The sequence below is a fragment of the Vidua chalybeata genome, chromosome 3 (genome assembly GCF_026979565.1).
Source record: "Vidua chalybeata isolate OUT-0048 chromosome 3, bVidCha1 merged haplotype, whole genome shotgun sequence".
NCBI classification, from domain to species: domain Eukaryota; kingdom Metazoa; phylum Chordata; class Aves; order Passeriformes; family Viduidae; genus Vidua; species Vidua chalybeata.
In genome coordinates this window covers 61,544,350-61,564,006 of record NC_071532.1, presented here as the reverse complement: position 1 = coordinate 61,564,006, position 19,657 = coordinate 61,544,350, and the positions used below count along the sequence as shown (strand labels likewise).

The window sequence follows — 19,657 nt, the reverse complement described above, 5'->3', positions numbered from 1 at the left end:
GTGTGCATCTAGGTGGAATAAAAATGCTGACAAAAGCTGGGTGGCCCCCACTCCATCCCCCTCTGCAGTATGGCAATCTGTTGCCAAGAACCACTAATCAGCTCAGCAAAGTGCAACCTGTTCTTCCAGGGTTGCCACAGGGCATGACTGCTGTCCCAGGGGGTTCCTGAGCAGAGCAGGCATCTCACATCTCCTCTGAACCACACCAATACGCTCCACAGATTTTGAGCACTGTGCCAGCCACTGAGGCAAGCTCCCAGCATCTCTGCACAGAACTCTCTGCTCTAGGAAAGGCACCAGCCACAGAACACTTTGTGAGCTTCAGTCAGGCCCCTGAGGTTTGTGTCAAGAAAGCATTTCCTGAGTCACGGTGCCTGAAAATGTGTGTTTCAGATACATTACCTACCTTTAAAGGACAGGACAATTGAATTTAGTTTTATGCTGCTTCATTTGACATGAGGTGTAAGACAGAGAACTCCAAGTCTCTACCATGTAATTTTTACAGGTGCAAATTTTGCTTATTTGCTAATCATGGCATTGCCCTCATCTCCAGCTGCACACAATTCAGCAGTTTTTGGGTGTGCAGACACTGGCCTCATTATGGCATTTACCACCACTACAGCTTTACTTCACAATCATTCTGTGCTTCTACATTAGTGTCTACTTCTGCCAGAAACTCATTTAGAGCAGAACTTCTACCAGGGTGTGACAGCCTGGAGCAGAGAGCCAGCTCTACATGGATGTACAGGCTTCTGCATTAGATTGCACGAACTGCAAAGGTCCCTCCCAACCTCAGGTATTCTGTGATTATTAATTACCTGTGAAGGAGTAAGGAGTCTGTAAAACTGCCAGTCTGGGGTGAGGGCAAGTGAGGAATACAGGCCTTATGGAAATATTGGCACCATTCCCTGATACAACACATGAACAGGGGAAAAGTTGTATGAAACAAAGAAGATACTGAGAAAATATAATTAATGAGATTACCAGTTTTATGTACCATCACTTAAGGCTTAGGCACTCCAAAGAAATCTCATCTCTAAGCTCAGTCAAGAGCTCCTACAGACACAGGCTCATTGGTCTCATTTCTGTGTAGCACTGAGTGGATATTAACCCATTTTGAAGGTACTTAAATCCATACATATTTAGAAATTCACAGAACAAGACCACCTGCCCCACACAGTGCATTACATGAACAGATTAGATTGCAATCAACTAATTTTTAAATGTACATGGACTTCCCCAGTGCAGAATCTATTTGTAACTGAGACTGCATTAATCAGAGGCTGATCAAAAAGAAGGATATACTTATTCTTATTCTATTCTATTCTATTCTGTACTTATTCTATATTCCCAAATATACTAATTCTTTGTTCCCTGACACAATCTCTGATCTGGGAGGCAACTACATTACCTGGTCATCTCTAAGTGATCCTGGGATTATCAGCAGTGAATGCACAAGAAAAAACATCTGCTAGCAGAATCAGTGATGATAGAGGAGAAAAAATAATGACCAGAATATAAACCAAAGTATTTATTATGGCTACAGGATTTAGGAACACCTCAGGAATGTGGATGAGATGTGGCAGCTATTCTTTTTTTCCTTTCTGTGTTAATCAGAGATACAAGCTGGAGTATTTCTGGGTGAACAAACTTCCCTGCAAAACAAAAGAAAGGGAAGGTTAATGAAAAATACTCTCATTTTGCCATGTGTGAAATGCTGGAAATGGAACAATAGCAGAGATGTCACTTTAGGCTCAGAATAAATGTCAAATTATTCTTTTAAGAAAGTGAATGCTCCCAGTTCAATCCAGCTATGGAGTAAGTGTAGCTACAGCCTTCTTCACAAAAAAAGCTTGTATTTTGTGCTCTATTAAGACATTTAAGAACTAAAAAGGGATGCACCCTGACCAAGATAATCTGACACTACGTATCATGCTACAGGAAACCACTCCAGTTACAGGTGCACTTAGGGTATATGCTGTAGGCTCTACTCAGACACCAGCTCAATTTAAGTTGTTGAATTCTGGTAGGGGAACAAAGATGTCAGTTAGAAAATAAAGCATTATAAGCTTCACTCACACTGTCCTTTTTTTTCCTTTGCTAATCAAAGTCTTACAGAGAGATTATTATTTCCCTGGGAAATCACCGAAGTATAAATGGGACTTGTCAGGGACAAGTTGTTGGGTGACTGCTGGTCTTCTTATCCCTAGAGTTTGTCTATCCCTACTTTTTTTCCCCCAGGACAGGATGAATTAGTTACAGTCCTCCTCTGGTGTTCAACTACCTTGCCAAAATGATAAAGATTATTATTTTACCTATCTCTGCTTTAAACTACCAGTGTATTTTGCAAAGGATGAAAAGCAGTGGATAGAATAAAAACTAACACAGTTGCAACTTAATCATTTCACTGAGGTGATTTTCACAGGAACCTTAGGCTGGTCACTCAGCTCACCTGGGGATAACAAATCCTACTTCACTGGTTCCTGAAACACTGGCAGAGTACAAACAAGCTGCTGTAAGAGCATGGGTGAGCACTGAAGACTCTGATGTTTCAGGGACATCCTTACACACATGCAAGTGTAATGAAAGCTGAGCCTCTCTCTGAAGTAAAAAGTGATGTAAAAGGAATTTGGCAAAAATTAAATTCAGGTTTAGTACCTACAGGTACAGGTAAATGTCAGGTATGTTCACAATGCATCCAAGTTTCCCCAGAAATATTAAGGGACTTGAGCAATGAGTAAAATAACTAGTTCTCACTTGCTCTGAATGTCTGTCAGGGAAAAAAAAGGGAATTTAGATATTTCATGTATGAAATTAATATTTCATTTATGAAAGAGGAAAAAAAAAAAAAAGCCCAAATGGCATACCAGCAGTTGAATCAAAAAAATCCTGCAGTCTGCCAGGTGTCTTTTCCAATTCTTCATACTCAAATGCTTGCAGTATCATCTCACACTGATCCAACTGCTTTACAAACCTGGCCTCTGCAGTAGACTGGTTTTCATATTCCTGAAAAGATTTGCAGTTACAAAAAGATAATGTTGTTACCCTGAAACAGAACATTAAAATCTCTTTATATATCTAGAATTTTCTTCATTAGTACAAGCCACTCCAGAAATATTCAGCACAATTACATCTTTCACTTCGTTTTTACAAACACACAATGGTCAGCAAAACACTTGAAATATGTACAAATTTTATATTAAATGCAGTGGAATATAAAATACAGTCTTTTGCATAATCTAACTCTAAATATACCAATTGTTTTGGCTGAATCAGGGATGATATGGAGGCAACTCTGCATGACATACAAGTTAAACAATAGGTTTGATTTAACTGCATTTTACGTAGAAAGGTAATTTCAGGCCTGGCTAAGGCTATTAATTACCACAGTGTGTGCCTATGCACCATCACCACCTATTTTTAAGACCTATTTTGCACTTTTCTCATCAATTACTGTTTCTAAGTGGAGTTGTTCTTTATATTTCTCCTGTCATTCCTGCCTAATCTTTTTGCTCTAATCTGTCTGAGCTGCTTATGTCCTTATGTCTCTCCTAGGAGATAGGGAGTGGTTAAGGGGTTTCCTCCCCTTCAGAATTTAAGTCCTTTAATCTCTCTGCTATCTTTTCCCTCTCTACAGTCATCATCAGTATATATATTTATGAGTCATTCACATTTCTACTCAACTTGAACAATTTTGCTGTCATTTGCTTCCAGTGATAGCTGCAGCCAGGTTTGGCATTGCATTTTCTCTTTTCCAAATCAACTGCATTGTATGAGATGCCTCATGAGCAGGTCTTCCTGACTCTCCTGACTTCCAAAACCAACCCCATAAAAATGGGTTTTCTCCTGTGCAGGTTACCTTGATACCATTGGCAGGTCTGACCCTATTCATCATCCCCACCACCATTAATCACACCAAAGTACACACTGGGACCATCTAAGCTCCCAGATCCACAGAACCTGTGGATCATAGCACTTCCACAGAGAAGAACAACATGAGTGCAGGAAGAGGTTTGCCTACTGACCACAGAACCTAGTATTCCTTTGTGCATCTTAAGACAACAACTGTGGTGTGAGTGTCATTCACACTGGAAAGACCCCAGCTTTGTAACTCTCAACACACTGATGCTCAGGTAAGTGTGATAGGCATTTCCTTGTCTTGCATACTATTAGGAGCCTGTTCTTAGGCTTATTACTTTACCTTTGAAGTCAGAAATCCAGATTTCTATATAGCCATGATTGAGTGGTTTACTAGTCTATTTAGATTTCAGTGGTACTTTGAATTTTCAGTTACATCTTCATCAGTATTTTAATAATAAATTTCATTTCAGTGTTTTTATCTTGTTTTTCTCTATTCAACCTGAGCTTTGCCTCATTTTTAAATTAAATACTACTTATTTTCTTAAATCTATTTATTTCTACTCTATTTTTTAATAATCTCTTTTGTGGGGGGAGGGCCCCTCAAAGACAACAAACTCTTGGCAGCATTGTAAAGGAGAACTTCAAGAAAAGAAGAAGTAGGGCTGTTCACCTGTAAAAGTCGGTCTCACCTCCAACAGTTAGGTGGGAGTATCAATCTGTTGCCAACCTCTGTGCTATACATCTGATATTTTTCACACCTCAGCTCACATTGCCCTCAAGAAACATCAGCTATTACATGTGCAACTGTGCACAGTGCTGAAACAAACACTTACTGTTTCCTCCCCACAGGTGGTTAAGACTCTGAAATAACAGTGTACTTTGGCAAAACACTAACTGGTCTCTCCAACACCACAGGCTGTCTTCTAAAAATCATTCCCATGCTTTTGCACTTGAGAATAAAAAAGCAGAACAGAGCTGAAACGTGCTGACTCATTTACTTTACTGTTTTTTCAAACATATTTGGGATTAAGTTATAAAGTGAAAATGTATCTGAGGCATCTTTCTGCTGCCTCTCCCCTACACAACACTCGCCAAGTACCCACCAACACCATCCAAGGCAGCAGTCCTTGTAAAGCTGAAAAGCAAAGAGAGACAGAGACAAGAGTAGGGCAGAGCAGGAAGGACTTGCTAAGAGTGTCATGAAATCTTGTACTACTCAGCACTGTTCAGCTCTGGTCCATAACCACCTTCACTCACAAAAAAAAATCATAGGGAAATGTCTCTGGCTAGCTGAGAGCAGAGCAGCACACCAAGTTATCAGAGGCTTCTTGTTTTCTTTATCTCTTTTTTCTTCTTTTTAAGGAGCAACTAGTTGTTCCACTTAAAACAACACTAGAGGGACTACATGTGAATAGTAGATATTTAGGGTACCCTCTCTGCCAGATGGGTTGCATTCATGCTAATGAATTGCAGACACAGTGCCAATAAATAATCCTGAAGATAGAAACAAAGACCAAATTGTCAAAAGTGCGCATATATTAAATTATGGTTAACGAGAATGATGAAAAGCTAACATGCTAAAGAACTGACTCCATACTGAATCAGCTCTTACAATGTCACTGGAGAAGACTGAGACCAGCAAAGAAAAAAACCCAATTAACAGAACTAACCTTATCTGTCAAAATCTCATTTTCCTCAATTATAACAGTTTCTCAAGGGAGAAGGAACCAATGCTCCCTAAAAAATACACACCTATTATTTCCTATATCTGATGATGTTGATTTACCCCCTTTACCTTAAAATATAGCTCTGAGAGCCCATTCCCACTGCCTGTTCAACCACACAAATACAACAGGAAAAAAAAAAAAAAAAACAAAAATAACCCTAAACCTAAAACAAAACCACAAATAGGGTGTTGTAGCAAAAGGCAGAAATTGGATGCAAATATTTGGAATTTAAATATACTCTAAGTAGAAAAGAATATGAATGTAAGATACAGATTCAGGTCATATAGTCCAAGAAACATAGACTGCTTGGACTAGACTTTGTGGATACAATTTCCCCCATGTGACTGTATGTCAGGAGGAGATAAAGCACAGTAATTATAAACCTGAATTGTTTGAAAATAATCTAATCATCCCTCATTTGCAAGTATAAAAGATCTTATTAATTAACAGCATGGGTTCACATAAAAATGGTTAAATCACCTTCAAACACAAAAGATACTTTCTAATACAAACTTTTAAAGAACCCAAGACCAGAAATCTCCAGCGTTTGTAGAAAAGAGCGGTTTTTTGTCACATTTAAGTTTAAACGTTAGTTTACTTAATAATTTTGAATTACTACTAAATATCTTGGTCTAATGAACTTTATTAGAAAGAAATGAAAGCCACAGAAATTACTTGCATAAAAAGCAGAAGATAAACCACAGCACCATCACCTACCATTACTGTTTTTTCCTGTATTAAAAGCTGCAAGTGGCCACATATGGACGAAAGTGATAATGTAATAAAAAATCAGATTTATGTCCAGAGGGCTGGATGTAGAGGACAAACCAAGCTGTACAAACCAAGCCCTAGACAGGTTGGTCTGGAACTCTAAGAGGCTAGGGGCAGAAGATGGTAATTTTACCAAAGCCCAGGGTTTCTGTTTGAAGAAGACCCTAAAATGACCTTGACTCATACTGTTAAGCTTTATCTTCTCAGCAAATAAATCTCACTTTCTTGAGGTCAAAATAAGAGATGGCACAATTTCACAGATACATGGGAAAACGAGAAGGGGTCACCCTGAATTTCAACATAGGATTAAAAGAATACAAACTTACTTCCCAGAGTTCATAGATCTCTTTTCTTAGGTCCTCTGATAGAAGGTGGGTCAGTTGTTGCATAGCTGTCTGAAAAAAAAAGATAAGCTATTTCCATTTATCTATTTGTTACCTAATTGTTAACAAGCTAGCAGAAACATCCACTACACAGGATATTACTATATAGTATTGGCATGACAAGATTTGGCTACAGCTCTGGCCAAGGCCAAGGTGGTAGCACCTCTAGGATAACATATTTAAGGGGAGGGGAAATCCCTGTGCAACTCCACCCAGGAGGAGGAGTGAGAAGTGAGAGAAAGAAGGTATCTGCAGATACCAGGGTTAGTGAAGGAGAAGGAAAAGTTGTTTTAGATGCCAGAGCAGATTCCCCTGCAGCCCATGAGGAAGATCATGGTGAGGCAGCTGTGCCCGTGCAGCCCTACAGAGGAGCAGGGATCCACCTGCAGCCCCTGGAGGTCCATGGTGGAGCAGATATCCACCTGGAGCCCATGGAGGATTCAAGGCAGGGGGATACCCAAAGCTGGTTGTGACCCTGTAGGAAGCCTGCACTGCAGCAGGCTCCCGGCAGAACTTGTGACTCCAGAAACATGTTCGGCATGCTCTTTGTGTTCTCCCAGTTGATCAGTCTCATTTCTGTGCTGTCTCCACTGTTTGCCCAGTGACATGAGGGGATGCTTCTAAAACAATCAACATCACAGGCAAGACAAAGGTTTCATGCCATGCTTGTTTCTCCACTTCATATACAGGATATAGTGTCACAATATCATTCCAAATTGCTTGCCACCACTAAAGCATCAAGGTCTCATTCCTTCTCACCTCTTTCCAGCTCTGGAACTCATCAGATTTCAAGGTTAGGTGGCTAAAATGACTTATCTGTAAAAAAATCCCTATTCCAAACTACACCCTCCCTCCTCCAAAAAAAACCCAAAACTTCTTTTATTAATCAGGTTCATTTTCTGCTGCCCTAGTGTTGGTGAGACTCACTGGTTAAAGTTACTGCACAAGGAGCCAGCTCAATGTCAGCTGTAGAGTAAACAGAAAAAAGGAGAACTCTGCAGTGGAAGCAGAGTATTGATAAGTCACCTCCTGAAGTGACTACCTATGGTCTATTTTTACAATAAAGTATTTCAGAGTCATCCCAAATGTTTAATGCTTTACTCTCCTTCTCACAAAGTCAACAGAAAGTCCTCACTGACTGAAATGGGAGCAGAAGGAACTGCAAATACTTAAGAAAACTTCCTAAACATACCTAGGCATCAAAATCTCTTTTTCTTTGCCTGAATTCAAATGAGACCAAAGTTGAAGGCTGATCCAGTGACACAACAACCTTTAGAGGCTTCCAGTAAAGAGGTTTCTTCTGTTCAGCGTTTTGAAGCTCTTTGAAGAGTGTAACAAACACTCCAGTGATTATTCATCACCCATAAAAGGAGGCCCCTTTTATGCTTATCTGGTTAAAACTAGGGGCTGGGGGGCCATTACTAACTCTAGAAGTAAGCTCTTTGCTAAGAAAGTGGAAATTGAAGATCTAAGATGCATTTGGCATTCCTGAAGTACTATCTTTACCGACTGTAATTTTGGTGTTTCTTTTTTTTAATATACTTCCTAGTGTGTTCTTACACTGAATGAAAAAAGCCTCTGAAGAGTTTCTGAGGCATGACATTGCCCTCTAGCTGTGGCTACAGAAATGGTTTACATTTTCTTCAAATAATGCCACAAACCAACAGTTTTGGTAAGTGCAAGGCCAAAAATAACTCTAGGCATGCTGCACTCAAAGAATCACAACAAAAGAGACACCTGCATCTGAGGTTTTGTGCAGAAGGTTTAAATAAAGTCTCTGTCAACCTCATGATCTGGCACCACACACATGATCCGACATGAACTGTCATCCATCCTACTCAGTGCACCTACTCCCAGCTCCTCACCTCTTGGTAAGGCTGCTGAACTTGACTAATTCAGGCTTACCAAAACTGCAGCTAGTTCAGGAATAAATGTCCAAGGTGAAGATTATTTCAAAGATTCTTCCATAACTTTGTACTTGGTAATGCTACAGGTACAAAAATCTCAATGAGTTGAAAACTCTACTTGGTTGTGGCAGGCTTGTTCAATGCCAATGACAGTATTATATTGCTTGGAGTGTTCCTTCACCACCACCAGAACATTAAAGCACACAGAATGCTCTGCAGCTGTGGCTTCACACCTTATGTTCATACCTCTTCTCTCCTGTGTTTCTCCTCTTTTGGGATATTATCTGCAGGAGCAATATCTCCAACAATGCATTCAGCCATATCATGAACCAAAGCTAATCGTATGCATCTGACAAGAAGGAGGAACAGAATAATTAGTTTTCCAGCATTTTAAGTTGAAAACTTATCCAAAAGGCTAAGAGTCTGCAGAATTTATCCCCCTTCATATACTCTAAAGGTTGGTTGGAGCTTGTCTTAAACTTTATATAACATTTTTCACTTTTTTGTTAAGGGAAGTACTTTCCACCTACACATGATTTTGATTTCTAATCCCTACTGCTTGTAAATGTAGATTTAAGTATAAATACACTGTGTACCAGAGCATAATATTCAAAAGTAACGTACTTAGATTTTGTATACTTGGCTTTTGGAGATGTTGTGGTAATTAACTACATTATACACTTCACACTATTCCTACAACAGGCAGAAGGTAATCTCATTGGAGCAATCCCAAATTCAGTATATAATCTGTCACTCGCAGCTCTGCAGCTATGCCAGTCTGCAGTAGAATAGTCAAAAAAGCCTTCATATCAGCTCCTAGAGCTTTCTCTGCTATCCTAGAGGATTTCTGTGGCTCCTTACTGCTGCTGAGTGCTCCTTCAGTCTGTCAAAATCGACATGGGCTATGGGTCTGACATGGCTGTCTGTTGCTTGACAGTGTTTTTTAACAAGGGTCTTCAGCCTGTTTATTTACTGCTTGAAAGAAGACCAGCTTTGAGCGTCTGCACTAAGGACTTGCCTCAACACTCACAGTTAAGCAATAAAGTTTTTAGCCCCTTTCAAATGACCAGGTAAACAGGACCCTGTCCAAAGGATAGAAGAAAAAGGAGAAAGGATTTGAAATTCCTTCAGTGTGATTTAAAAGCTCTTACTCAGGACAACAGTTTTTCGCATTTTGTTTGCAGCTCTCCCACAACATTAACATATGGTCGTGATAAGCAGAGGCAGTCTCACCTGTCCTTGTTGAGGCTTTTGTCTTCAGTCACCAAAGCCATCATCGCCATCCTGTACATATGGTCGGAGACGCTCTCTGGCTTTGCCACGTTCCTGTACACCCATCCTGTCCGCGGCACTCTCTGCGCCCGTGTCACAGAATCACAATCAGTTAGGCTGGAAAAGGCCGCAGAGATCATCGAGTCCATCCTCTGGGCGGATACCACCGCGGTGGTAGTACAGCGCCAGACCATGGCACTGTAAAGGTTAAACCCCTCGGTTTGGCAGGCCCTCGTTTCAGAGACACCGGCAGAAATTCCGCCCCACCACGGCCTCCACGCTCCGGAGAGCTTTGATGCTCTGCGAACACCGGCCCCAAGGCCCAGCCCGGCCCCCCAAGGCTGTCCCCGGCCAGGAGCACGGCCCGGCCGCAGCAGGCGCCGCCGCAGCCGAAGGGCCGGGACCCGGCGGCACCCGCGAGTGCCCGCCGCAGCCCCGGCCGGGCCGGGCCCACTGCGCTGGCACAACGCGGCCCCGCTGCCAGCCCGGGCACTGCCGAGGGAACCCGGCCCGGCCCGGCCCCAGCCCCCGCGCCTGGCCCTTGCCCCGCGCCCACCTTGAGCTGCCCAAGCAGCTGCAGAAAGGGCAGCAGCCCGACCCCGCCGCCCGCCGCCATCGGCCGCCGGCAGCACGGCCTCGACCGCGACTCCTCCTCCTCTTGCCAGGACGCGTCCGCTGGGGGGCCCGGGCGCAGGCGTGTGGGGAAAGTGTCAGTGGGAGAACCGCGTCCCCAAAGCTCTGGGGTTCATTAACCACAAAAAAGAACGACAGGGGCTGCGACTGCAACGAGAAAAGCAGCAAAAGCAGCCCGGCTGCTCATGGGTACGAGCGCTGTGGAGTGGGGACGGGAAGGTGGCAGGCGTGTCCTTCCCTCCCTTCCGCTGGGGTCCAGCAGGGAGGAGCGAAAGGCAGCCTAGAAGGTAGGAACAGCTCATACTTCTGTCAAAACTGAGCATTCTGGTGACCTTTACCATGTAAAAAAAAAAAAAAAAAAAAAAAAAAAAAAAAAAAAAAAAAAAAAAAAAAAGCGCAAACTCATTTATTGTTCAGAGAAGAATGAATAGTTATCAGAGTTGTCAGAGTTGCTGATGAATTTTAAATTATTCTGTGGACTCCTGGCATCTTGCTACAAACACATCCGTCACTTTTATGAGTTGAATAAATAACGGTGACTTACGTGAGAATTGGTGAATTTTCAAAATACATTGCATTTCTTTGCTACTTTTATCTTGCCAACTGAAATAGCGGATAATGTTTTCAATGTGGTGATGAAATAGTTTCAGGAAAGAACATCTGCAGTTTTGCCAGCTATCAACAGATGGGAGAATTTACTTTCGTTTGTGCAAATATTTAAACTCTTAAATTAATAATAAAGCCCAGACAACATTTTAGTGACCATTTTAAGGCTGTTTTCCCACAATAAAAAACAATAAGGACCAGGCAAGTCATCACTTTTACACCTGCGTACACAATCATAGATGCTTTGGGTGTTGAAGTACAGCTTTCCTGGTTGAAGTGAATCATGCATCTGTTGCAGATTTGTCTTGACAGCTCTTGAAACCATCCATAATAAGAATTTCATATTTTGTCCAGGCTGTCTGCCTTCCATGTGAGTAATTTGTTTCATAATGTCCTCTTCAGACCTCCTTTAGAATGAACACTTGAGTGATAACCACGAGACTGGACTCAAAGGCACTGGCCTCAGTGTAATTTTTGTAATATTTGTCAATTTTGCATTTATATGTATATAATTCCTCTGCATGCACTTTGTGTGCTGTTTTTGCATATTGCTTATTGACACTGGTTTTCCACCCAGTTGTTCTTTGACAGTACTTAAAGGTACCATTTATGTGCTTTTCCAAGTACCTATCAAATGCATCATGTGTAGTGTTAAATGCATGGACTCTCAGTAGGCTGGAGGACCCCAGCATAGTACAAATGTTAGCTTTGTCAGGATTTTACTGCAGTAAAACGAGTATGTAGCCTGAAAACAGAAACAAATCAGCTCCATACAATTTTAAGCACCTTTTTTGTGTAATTCAGAAACTTCAGCAAGGATTAGCAAAGTCTCCCTACAGGATATTATGGTAGTGCTAAGGCTTAAGCCTCAGTCTTTCATCAGTCTCAGCTGGCTTTCTTCTCCATCTTTTGCCAGAACAGATGGAAATTTCAAAAAAAAAAAAAAAAAAAAAATCCCAAATAAGCTGGTTACGGCAGAGTAATTATGATTTATAAGCTGGAGATGGCGCTCTCTGCCCACAGATTTCTGCTTCAACCGCATTTGCTGCTACCCAATGCCAGCCTGAAATTGTGCTTCCATTTCTTTAAGAAATAGCGTTGGGAGAGAGGAGTTGCTTTGCACACTTGGTGCAGTAATGTGAAAATCACCTCCCTAAATGCCAGGTGGCTGGGAGCAGACCCGGTAATTACTCCTAAGGTGGATCATAATCAGTTTGTGGTTTATAACATAGCACCAATGATAATACACTGGATTTTGAAAACCCTTGTGTGCTTTGCCAGCGTGGGCACAGTAAACTTTGTATTGGCAAAATATCTTCAGGAAAAGTAATTAATTGGTGGGATTCATTCATTACCATCTGACAGGAAAAGAAAAACAGAAAAGAAAATGTTGTGTGTCACAGACCCATCAGGAAGGAATAGCAGCCTTGATGCCCTTCCTAATAGCAAAATGATTGATGAGCACCTGCAAGACACTATAAATGGTCATTTTAGCTCTCCAGACTATAATATCTTCCTTTGTCTGAGGCAATCTTAGCAACTATATAGAGTTAGCTAGTGAAAATCTGTTGCAAGAATTCTCCAGTAAGGGTACAGAAATGCAAGCCTCTAGGGTGAGAGTATATGTGTGCTAGGTGGCTCCCTTCACTCTGCCATGCACCTCACAATGCTGGACTGTGTGTCCTTGTCCCCAGGGACCCCCACTCTCCCCTATGGGAGAGTGGGCTGTCAAAGCTGGTGAGAGGCACCTGAGAGAGGTACTGTGCACTGATATCTGTGCCAAGGGCTGGACATATCCTCCTGAGACTTCATAGAATCACAGAATGGTTTGGGTTGGAAAAGACCTTAAAGATCATCTAGTTCCACCCCACTGCCATTGGTGGGGACTCGGGACTCCTTCCACTTTAGCAGTTTTCTCAAAGCCCCATCCAACCTGGCCCAGAACACTTGTAGGGATGGGACATCCCCAGCTTCTCTGGGCAACCTGTTGCAGTGTCTCACCACATTCACAGGAGAGCATTTCTTCCTAAGCATAATCTCTTTTAGTTTAAAGCCGTTCCATCTTGTCCTGTCACTACGTGCCTTTGTAAAACATCCCTCTCTATATCAGAAGGCTGAGGAGAACGTACACTTATGGTAGCATTCCAGAAGTCAGCAATAACTGTCCATGTGTGTCCCTGTTCAGTGTAGCTAACCAGTGGCATCACTACCCAAAAGAAAAATGTTATTGCTGCTGTTGCATAACATCATGGGCTTTCTGAGATTCACAAGAGATTTTCTATCAGAACCTGTAGGATTAGCCTATCTAAACCTTCAAAATGAAGAAAAAGTTGTTTTATCTTATATGTGTAACCCATCTGGGCCAAGAGTAGAACTTTAGACTAGCACATTTTGGGGAAAAAAAAAAAAGTCAATTTAAGAGCAATCTTACATTAGCAGAACATTTCTAATGTAAAAAGGCAGCTGAATTAGAGGATTAGGTCACACTGCCTGATTAACATCATTTGATCTTTTGCTATTGAAAAGCCACTGGTCTTCTCAAAGAATGGAAGCATTCAAACTTTAAATGACACCACAAGCCTGGCTTAGAAAAAAACCTGCTAAACTGAAAACAACTTGTCTTGCTTCAGTAATTGTTGGTTTGTCTCTGCTGTAGGGGGATGCATCCAAATCAGGATTTAGAAATCCCTCACATTTTGCTATAACAAAGAAGGACTGGAAACTGAATGAGGCCATCTTGGGTGCTATGTGGGAGAGGCTCATGTGAATCTTACCTCGCTTTGCCATATCATATTTATTTCATGTTTAAAGGTGGAAGACAGGTACTCAAATATCTGTTTGATGTTTGTTTTCATTATTACGCATTCCCTGTTGGTTTTGCCTTTTTAATTTTGCTGGGGTAGGAGGTAACAAAAAAAAAAAAAAAAAAAAGCAGCTCACCTTGGCCCACAGAGCCCACTCAGAATCTGAGAGGTAGAGAGGTACCTGCTGATGACATTTGATAAGAGAGCAAGAGAGGGAGTTCTGGTTACAATTTTAATTGTTTTTAAAACTGAATTTGTTTTAACTAAGGAACATGTTTAACCAAAGATGTTTTCCTTAAAATGTGAGCCTTAGAGTAAAATTGTAACAGATCAGCCTTGGTCTTCTGAAATTTTCTGAGGTAAAGCAAGAATGAGGGAACCATTCTATGATCTAATTAAGCCTTTTGCCATTGGAAACACTAAGAACAAGAATAAATCCCATGTAAAAAAAAATCCTCTGGCTACCTCTCATATCTTTTCTGTTAAAAAGCTTATACTGTTTTCACTTAATTGTATTTAAATGAGTTTTGAAGGGATTTTAACAATCACCTGCCACTGTCAGCACTTAGTAAACAGCAAGCAGACAGATATCAAAGAATTTATTTCCTATCTCTAATGATCTGATGATCAGTTTGCTCAAAGGATTTTTCTGTGCTTTTTATAAAGTACTAACCAGTATTCACAAGCAGTGTATTTTTATTATTTTTAAAGATGCTCATTTAATATTCATCATATTATTTTCCATCCTAGTGTTATTTCAGTTGCTAGAGATGGAGAAAAAGAGTATTTTAAGATACAGAAAAGCTGTGAATATTCTTGTTATTCCCCCAGTCATGCTTTTAAGCATTGCACATTCATATAATGAGCACACGGATCCTGCTCAGACTCTTGCTTTTCAGCCATCTCCCAAATGCCAGCCAAGTCAGACCCTGCTGAGCTTCCAAAATCAGATGTGATCAGGCATGTAACAATGTAAAGAAAAATAAACCCTGAAAGGCACTCTGAATTATAATGTACATTTTTTTTCCCTGACATGCAAGAAAGAACAAAATGGAAGTTTTATCACAAGTCTGCTTCCTTTTGGGTGCCCCCACCCTCCCTTATTACTGTGAGCAATGTTTTCTCAAAATAAAGGCACACTGATTTGTTTGTTATTTTAGGCTCTGAGAAGCAGGTCAGACTGGAACCCTGTCCAAATATATGCCTCTAGTTCCATTAAGGACCTATGAACATACTTATCTCCATCCATTGCACACCAGTGCATTGTCTTCCAGAGAGAGCTCCTGACACTGCCCAGCTCTGTCCATCCCTTTATGGCTGTGCGTGCTTTTGCAGCCTGGCGCGACCTGAAGCCGCTGCGCTCCTGTTGGTTCTCACACAGGGACAGATGCCCGTAATTAGCTACCTTAGCTTCCTGCCCCCCTCTCACACTGCTCAGCTATTATTTTGACCTCTGGTGACAGGGCTCTAGAGCCTCCCTTCCCCTCTATCACCCTGCCTGGCAGCTGCAGCTGGGCGGCCTGATTTGTACCCTGCACAAAGGGTTAGGGTTAGTGTTAGGGGCTAGGATTATGGTTTAGGGGAAAAACCCTTAGACCGCAGCGCTTCACTGCATGGGCTTCAAGGGTCTTCTAAGGGCAGGCTTGCTGGGCACTGGTGGAGGTGCTACTCCCTCATCTCTCATGCAACCAATACAGATGCTACACTAATTAAGAAAACTCTGCTTTTCTATTTTCATCCAAATATTTGAGCCCTTCACACATCGCTGAACAAAACACACCAGCCTTGGGCATGCTCTTTCTGATCCAAGGGAGCCTTTTGCATGGGCCTCTGCTTTCTAACCTGTGATTGACTTTAATTATCCATTATTTTGCCTTCCTCCCTGTGAGCCTCTTGCTGAATGCATTGTGCCACCCAGCATATTAGTCAATCATCACAGCTTACAGAGCGCTATACTTCACATCTTGGCTTCGGTGTCATTCATGTGCACTGAGTGGAGACAGCAACCACTTTTAAGACGCTGGGTAGATTTAAGCATGCTCGGGCCTGTCTTTCCCTGTAGTAAATAGCTTTGCTGACATTTAACTGCACATGGCTTGATGTTAGGTCAAACAAAAATGTCACACTATAATCACTTTTTAAATAGCTGTTTCCGGCTCAGTTAGTACTGTATAGTTCCAGAAGAGAAAGCACTTACAAGCTGACAGGCAGAAAGGGGAACCGTCTGTATAGGATGTTTGCCTAATCCCATCCCTGCCCTTGCCTGTCAGGCTTGGAGGCTTTGTTTGTTTAAAAAAAAAAAATGTGTATACATTTTAATGCCACTGTACTTTTCAGCTGGGTGGACTCTAAAGAAAACTCACAAATAAGTTCTGGGGAGAACTCACAGCTTTGATGTAGCTGTGAGGGGGTTGGGTGGCCCAGGGGGCACCTAGCCCTCAGCAGTTTTGGGCCTGATACTGTGTAGTGAGGTACTATGCTGCTGGGATTCTATTGCTGTGAGAAGGCATGTAGGTAAAATCCTAATAATCTGACAGCAGAAAATGTGAGGGTTTTCATATTCCCTGATACCACTCCTTAAATTTGTCTCTGTGTCTGAACCAGCCTGTGAAGGACATGGATCATGGAGAAGTGATGCCAGACTTTCTTCCTCTCTCATAGGCCTCAGTTTGTGTGTTACAGTCTCCATATAGAATCACAGAATCATTTAGGTTGGAAAAGACTTTGATATGGTTTCACTGAGACTCTGGCATCCTGCCCTACCCTAAGGAGGAGCTAGCATCCCCATGGGGCACAGCAATGGCTTGCCAGAGAGCACAGCAGTATTCCCCAGGTCCTGGTTCCCCATTAGCACAGACTGGCACTGGATTAGAGCACCCTGTGATGAGGCTGAAGTGTTTATGTCTTTACCCTCCACCCCAAAAATGGCTGAAGGGAATACTTGCATCCCACCACTCAGACCCACTGTCCCAAAATCATCTACATGTGCAATGCTGCCCACCTGCAGTTTTTTCTTTGCCCCACAAGCTCTCCTGGGGATTATCACCAGTTTCTTTTGTTCCAAGGGACAGCTGTAATCAGAAGGTAGATCGGTGGATTGTGAAACACTTGTAGAAGGCAGCAGATAAGAGATCTACAAAGACAAATAAGAGTGCATGATCTTTTGAGAAGAGCAGAAACTCATGAGGGAATAAAGCAGTTTGTCAGCAGCAGTTTAGCAGGGAGGAAGCCAGCCTTTCTTTGCTTCCACTGTAGCTTTTTTCATCTAATTTGATCTCTGTCTCTATTATTTCTAGAGTGGCAGTCTGAGAAGGTGCTATAGATGTGACTAAATGTTACCATGAGAACTGAGCCCAAGCTTTGAACACCCCTGGCTGTGGCTTCACAGAGGCTGCTGACCCCTGCTTGTAGGTCTGTTGTAAGTCATTTCCTTTCCTGATTAGGTCAGAACAGTGGCACCAACCTGAGTGTGTCAACATGGGGATTTCCTGCTATGTTGATTTTCCTCTCTCCCTGAGCAAGCTGTATGCTATACTATTTAAATTGAAAAGCAAATTTATTCCTGTTGGACATATATTTCCTAGCTGCATTTAGACAGTGGGCAGTAAATCTTAAACATATTCCACATTTCACATCATAGTTACAGCAGCTGGTTGCTACTGCCTGATCCCATAATAATGAACATGATAGAAAAACAAATCTCTTCCACATTCAAGCTGTGGAAGGTAAGCTTTTATCAAATACAGTTGCAAACTATGGGGCACTATGAAGGGGGTGTTGGGTAAAATACTACAGTCTCCAAGAGGTAGGAAAAGTTAAAGGAAGAAACAGAGTGATGGAATATATACAGTGCACAGTAAATTTAGTAGGAATGACCACACATTCGAAGTCCAGCCACTTGTCCCTGTTTAACACTCTTTGCCAGTACAAGGAATGAAATGGAAGTAGAGGAGCCAGGAGTGAGTGAGCATTCCTGAGAAAGCACAAGAAATGGCATGCACTGAAAAACAAACACTGTGATTTGGGATCTTATACGGATTCACTAGCCAGGGAAAAGGAAAGGCCCCACTGATGATTGTAATAGAAACTTTCTAAATATGAGTTTACATCCTTGAGTTGTTGAGTTCTTCCTCATAAAACACACAGAGCAGAGTAGGGATTTGCAATGGCAATTTTGTTTCCAGTCACACGTGAGATCATGTATGCCGTGATGAACCATCAATTAAAAGCAATGTTTAAAGATGTAAGCTACCACCTTTTGTTTTGTCTTCTCATCATCAAATAAAAACTTAGAGAACTCAGGCAAGAGAATATTTTCTTCAGTCTTACAACATTTAAAATACATTCAGGCATTCAGCTGAAAGACATTTCCTAGGAAATCAAAATTTAATAAGTAAATATTATTTAAACAATCACAATTATCTCTTTGAGGGTTTTTTCCCTTGTTAAAAATACTTAGCTTCCTTTTTTTTATTGTACATCACATTCACAGTATTCAGTTGTAAGTGATTAGTAGCACATTCTTGCAGCATCACATATCGTTCTTTTTAGTGAAGATCACAGAATGACAGAATGGTTGAGGTTGGAAGGGACCTCTGCAGATCATCTGGTCCAACTGCCCTGCCCAAGCCAGGTCAGCGAGGACAGGTGATCCAGGACCATGTCCATACCACTTCTGACTATCTCCAAGGATGAAGACTCTGCAACCTCTATTTGTCATCTTCAGTGACAAAACATCATCCCTTTGTGCCAGCCTTAAAAGGAGAGGAACTTCCCATCAGCAGCTGTTTAAGTGAAAAAAAAAAAAGGAACACACTAAGATGAGAATTAAAAAGATGTTAACATTTCCAGGTTTTCCTTTGCTGACTCCACAATCTTTAGTTATATGAAAAATTTACACAAGGATTTTATTAAGTGACTCTTTACCCACAACTTTAGTGTTTCTTTGAAAGTGGATCATAAATCCCCAAAAATTTTTGAAGCTAAAACATGCAGCCATATGCCTTCAGAGTTCCCATGGATTTTTCAGTATTGCAAATCGTCTTCTGAGGTACCACAGCTTTTCATATTCTGTGTTTTTTGTATGGGAAATCTAATACAGCAATATCAACCTGAATTTCTTCTGTACAGAAAAATAGTGATTTTAACTTACCTGCCTTTTAAACCATGTTTCTTTAGATTCGTCAACTATTTAGAGCGTTTCTTTTTTGTTTTGTTTTGTTCTGTTTTATTTTGTTTTGTTTTTTGGGGTTGTTTTGTTTTGTTTTTGTTTTTGGAGAAAGACTTTCTTTGGACACTTGATCTTAAATATATTTTATGTTTTAATGCAAATTTTTCATCAGTTTGTGGGTTGTGTGGACATATCAAAACAGAACACTCACTTTTTTATGAAGTGGGTATCTCAGTTTGGCTTTCTGGCCAAGTGCATTGACAGACACCATCCATACATGCCTTCCTAGGTGGAGTTGGGTATGTGCTCTGTGAGAATTGAGTATTTCATTTTTTATTGTTTTGCTAAGAGTAAAATTACTGAATGTTTTCACAAGCAGAGGAGTGAGATCCCTGCCAGAGAGCTCTCAGAGTGTGAGAGCAGTACAGCACGCATACAAAGACTGAAGAAAGCATTTCAAGACTGCTGGAAGTTGCACCCCTGTGCAAGACCCCTGACAAACCGCTGTGCAAAAGTGTTCCAG

The 19,657-nt window shown here is 41.4% G+C and overlaps 1 protein-coding gene across 1 annotated transcript; it reads right to left on the bottom strand.

Moving 5' to 3' along the window:
* Nucleotides 1–1,518: 1,518 nt before the first annotated feature.
* HDDC2 (HD domain containing 2) lies at nucleotides 1,519–10,756 on the bottom strand. The gene is made up of 6 exons (XM_053938574.1): nucleotides 10,478–10,756; nucleotides 9,883–10,004; nucleotides 8,896–8,998; nucleotides 6,686–6,754; nucleotides 2,868–3,006; nucleotides 1,519–1,655 (listed from the first exon to the last, which is right to left on the bottom strand). Exons 1-6 carry the CDS (start codon nucleotides 10,535–10,537, stop codon nucleotides 1,561–1,563), a joined length of 588 nt encoding a protein of 195 aa, XP_053794549.1. The 5' UTR covers nucleotides 10,538–10,756; the 3' UTR covers nucleotides 1,519–1,560.
* Nucleotides 10,757–19,657: the final 8,901 nt, after the last annotated feature.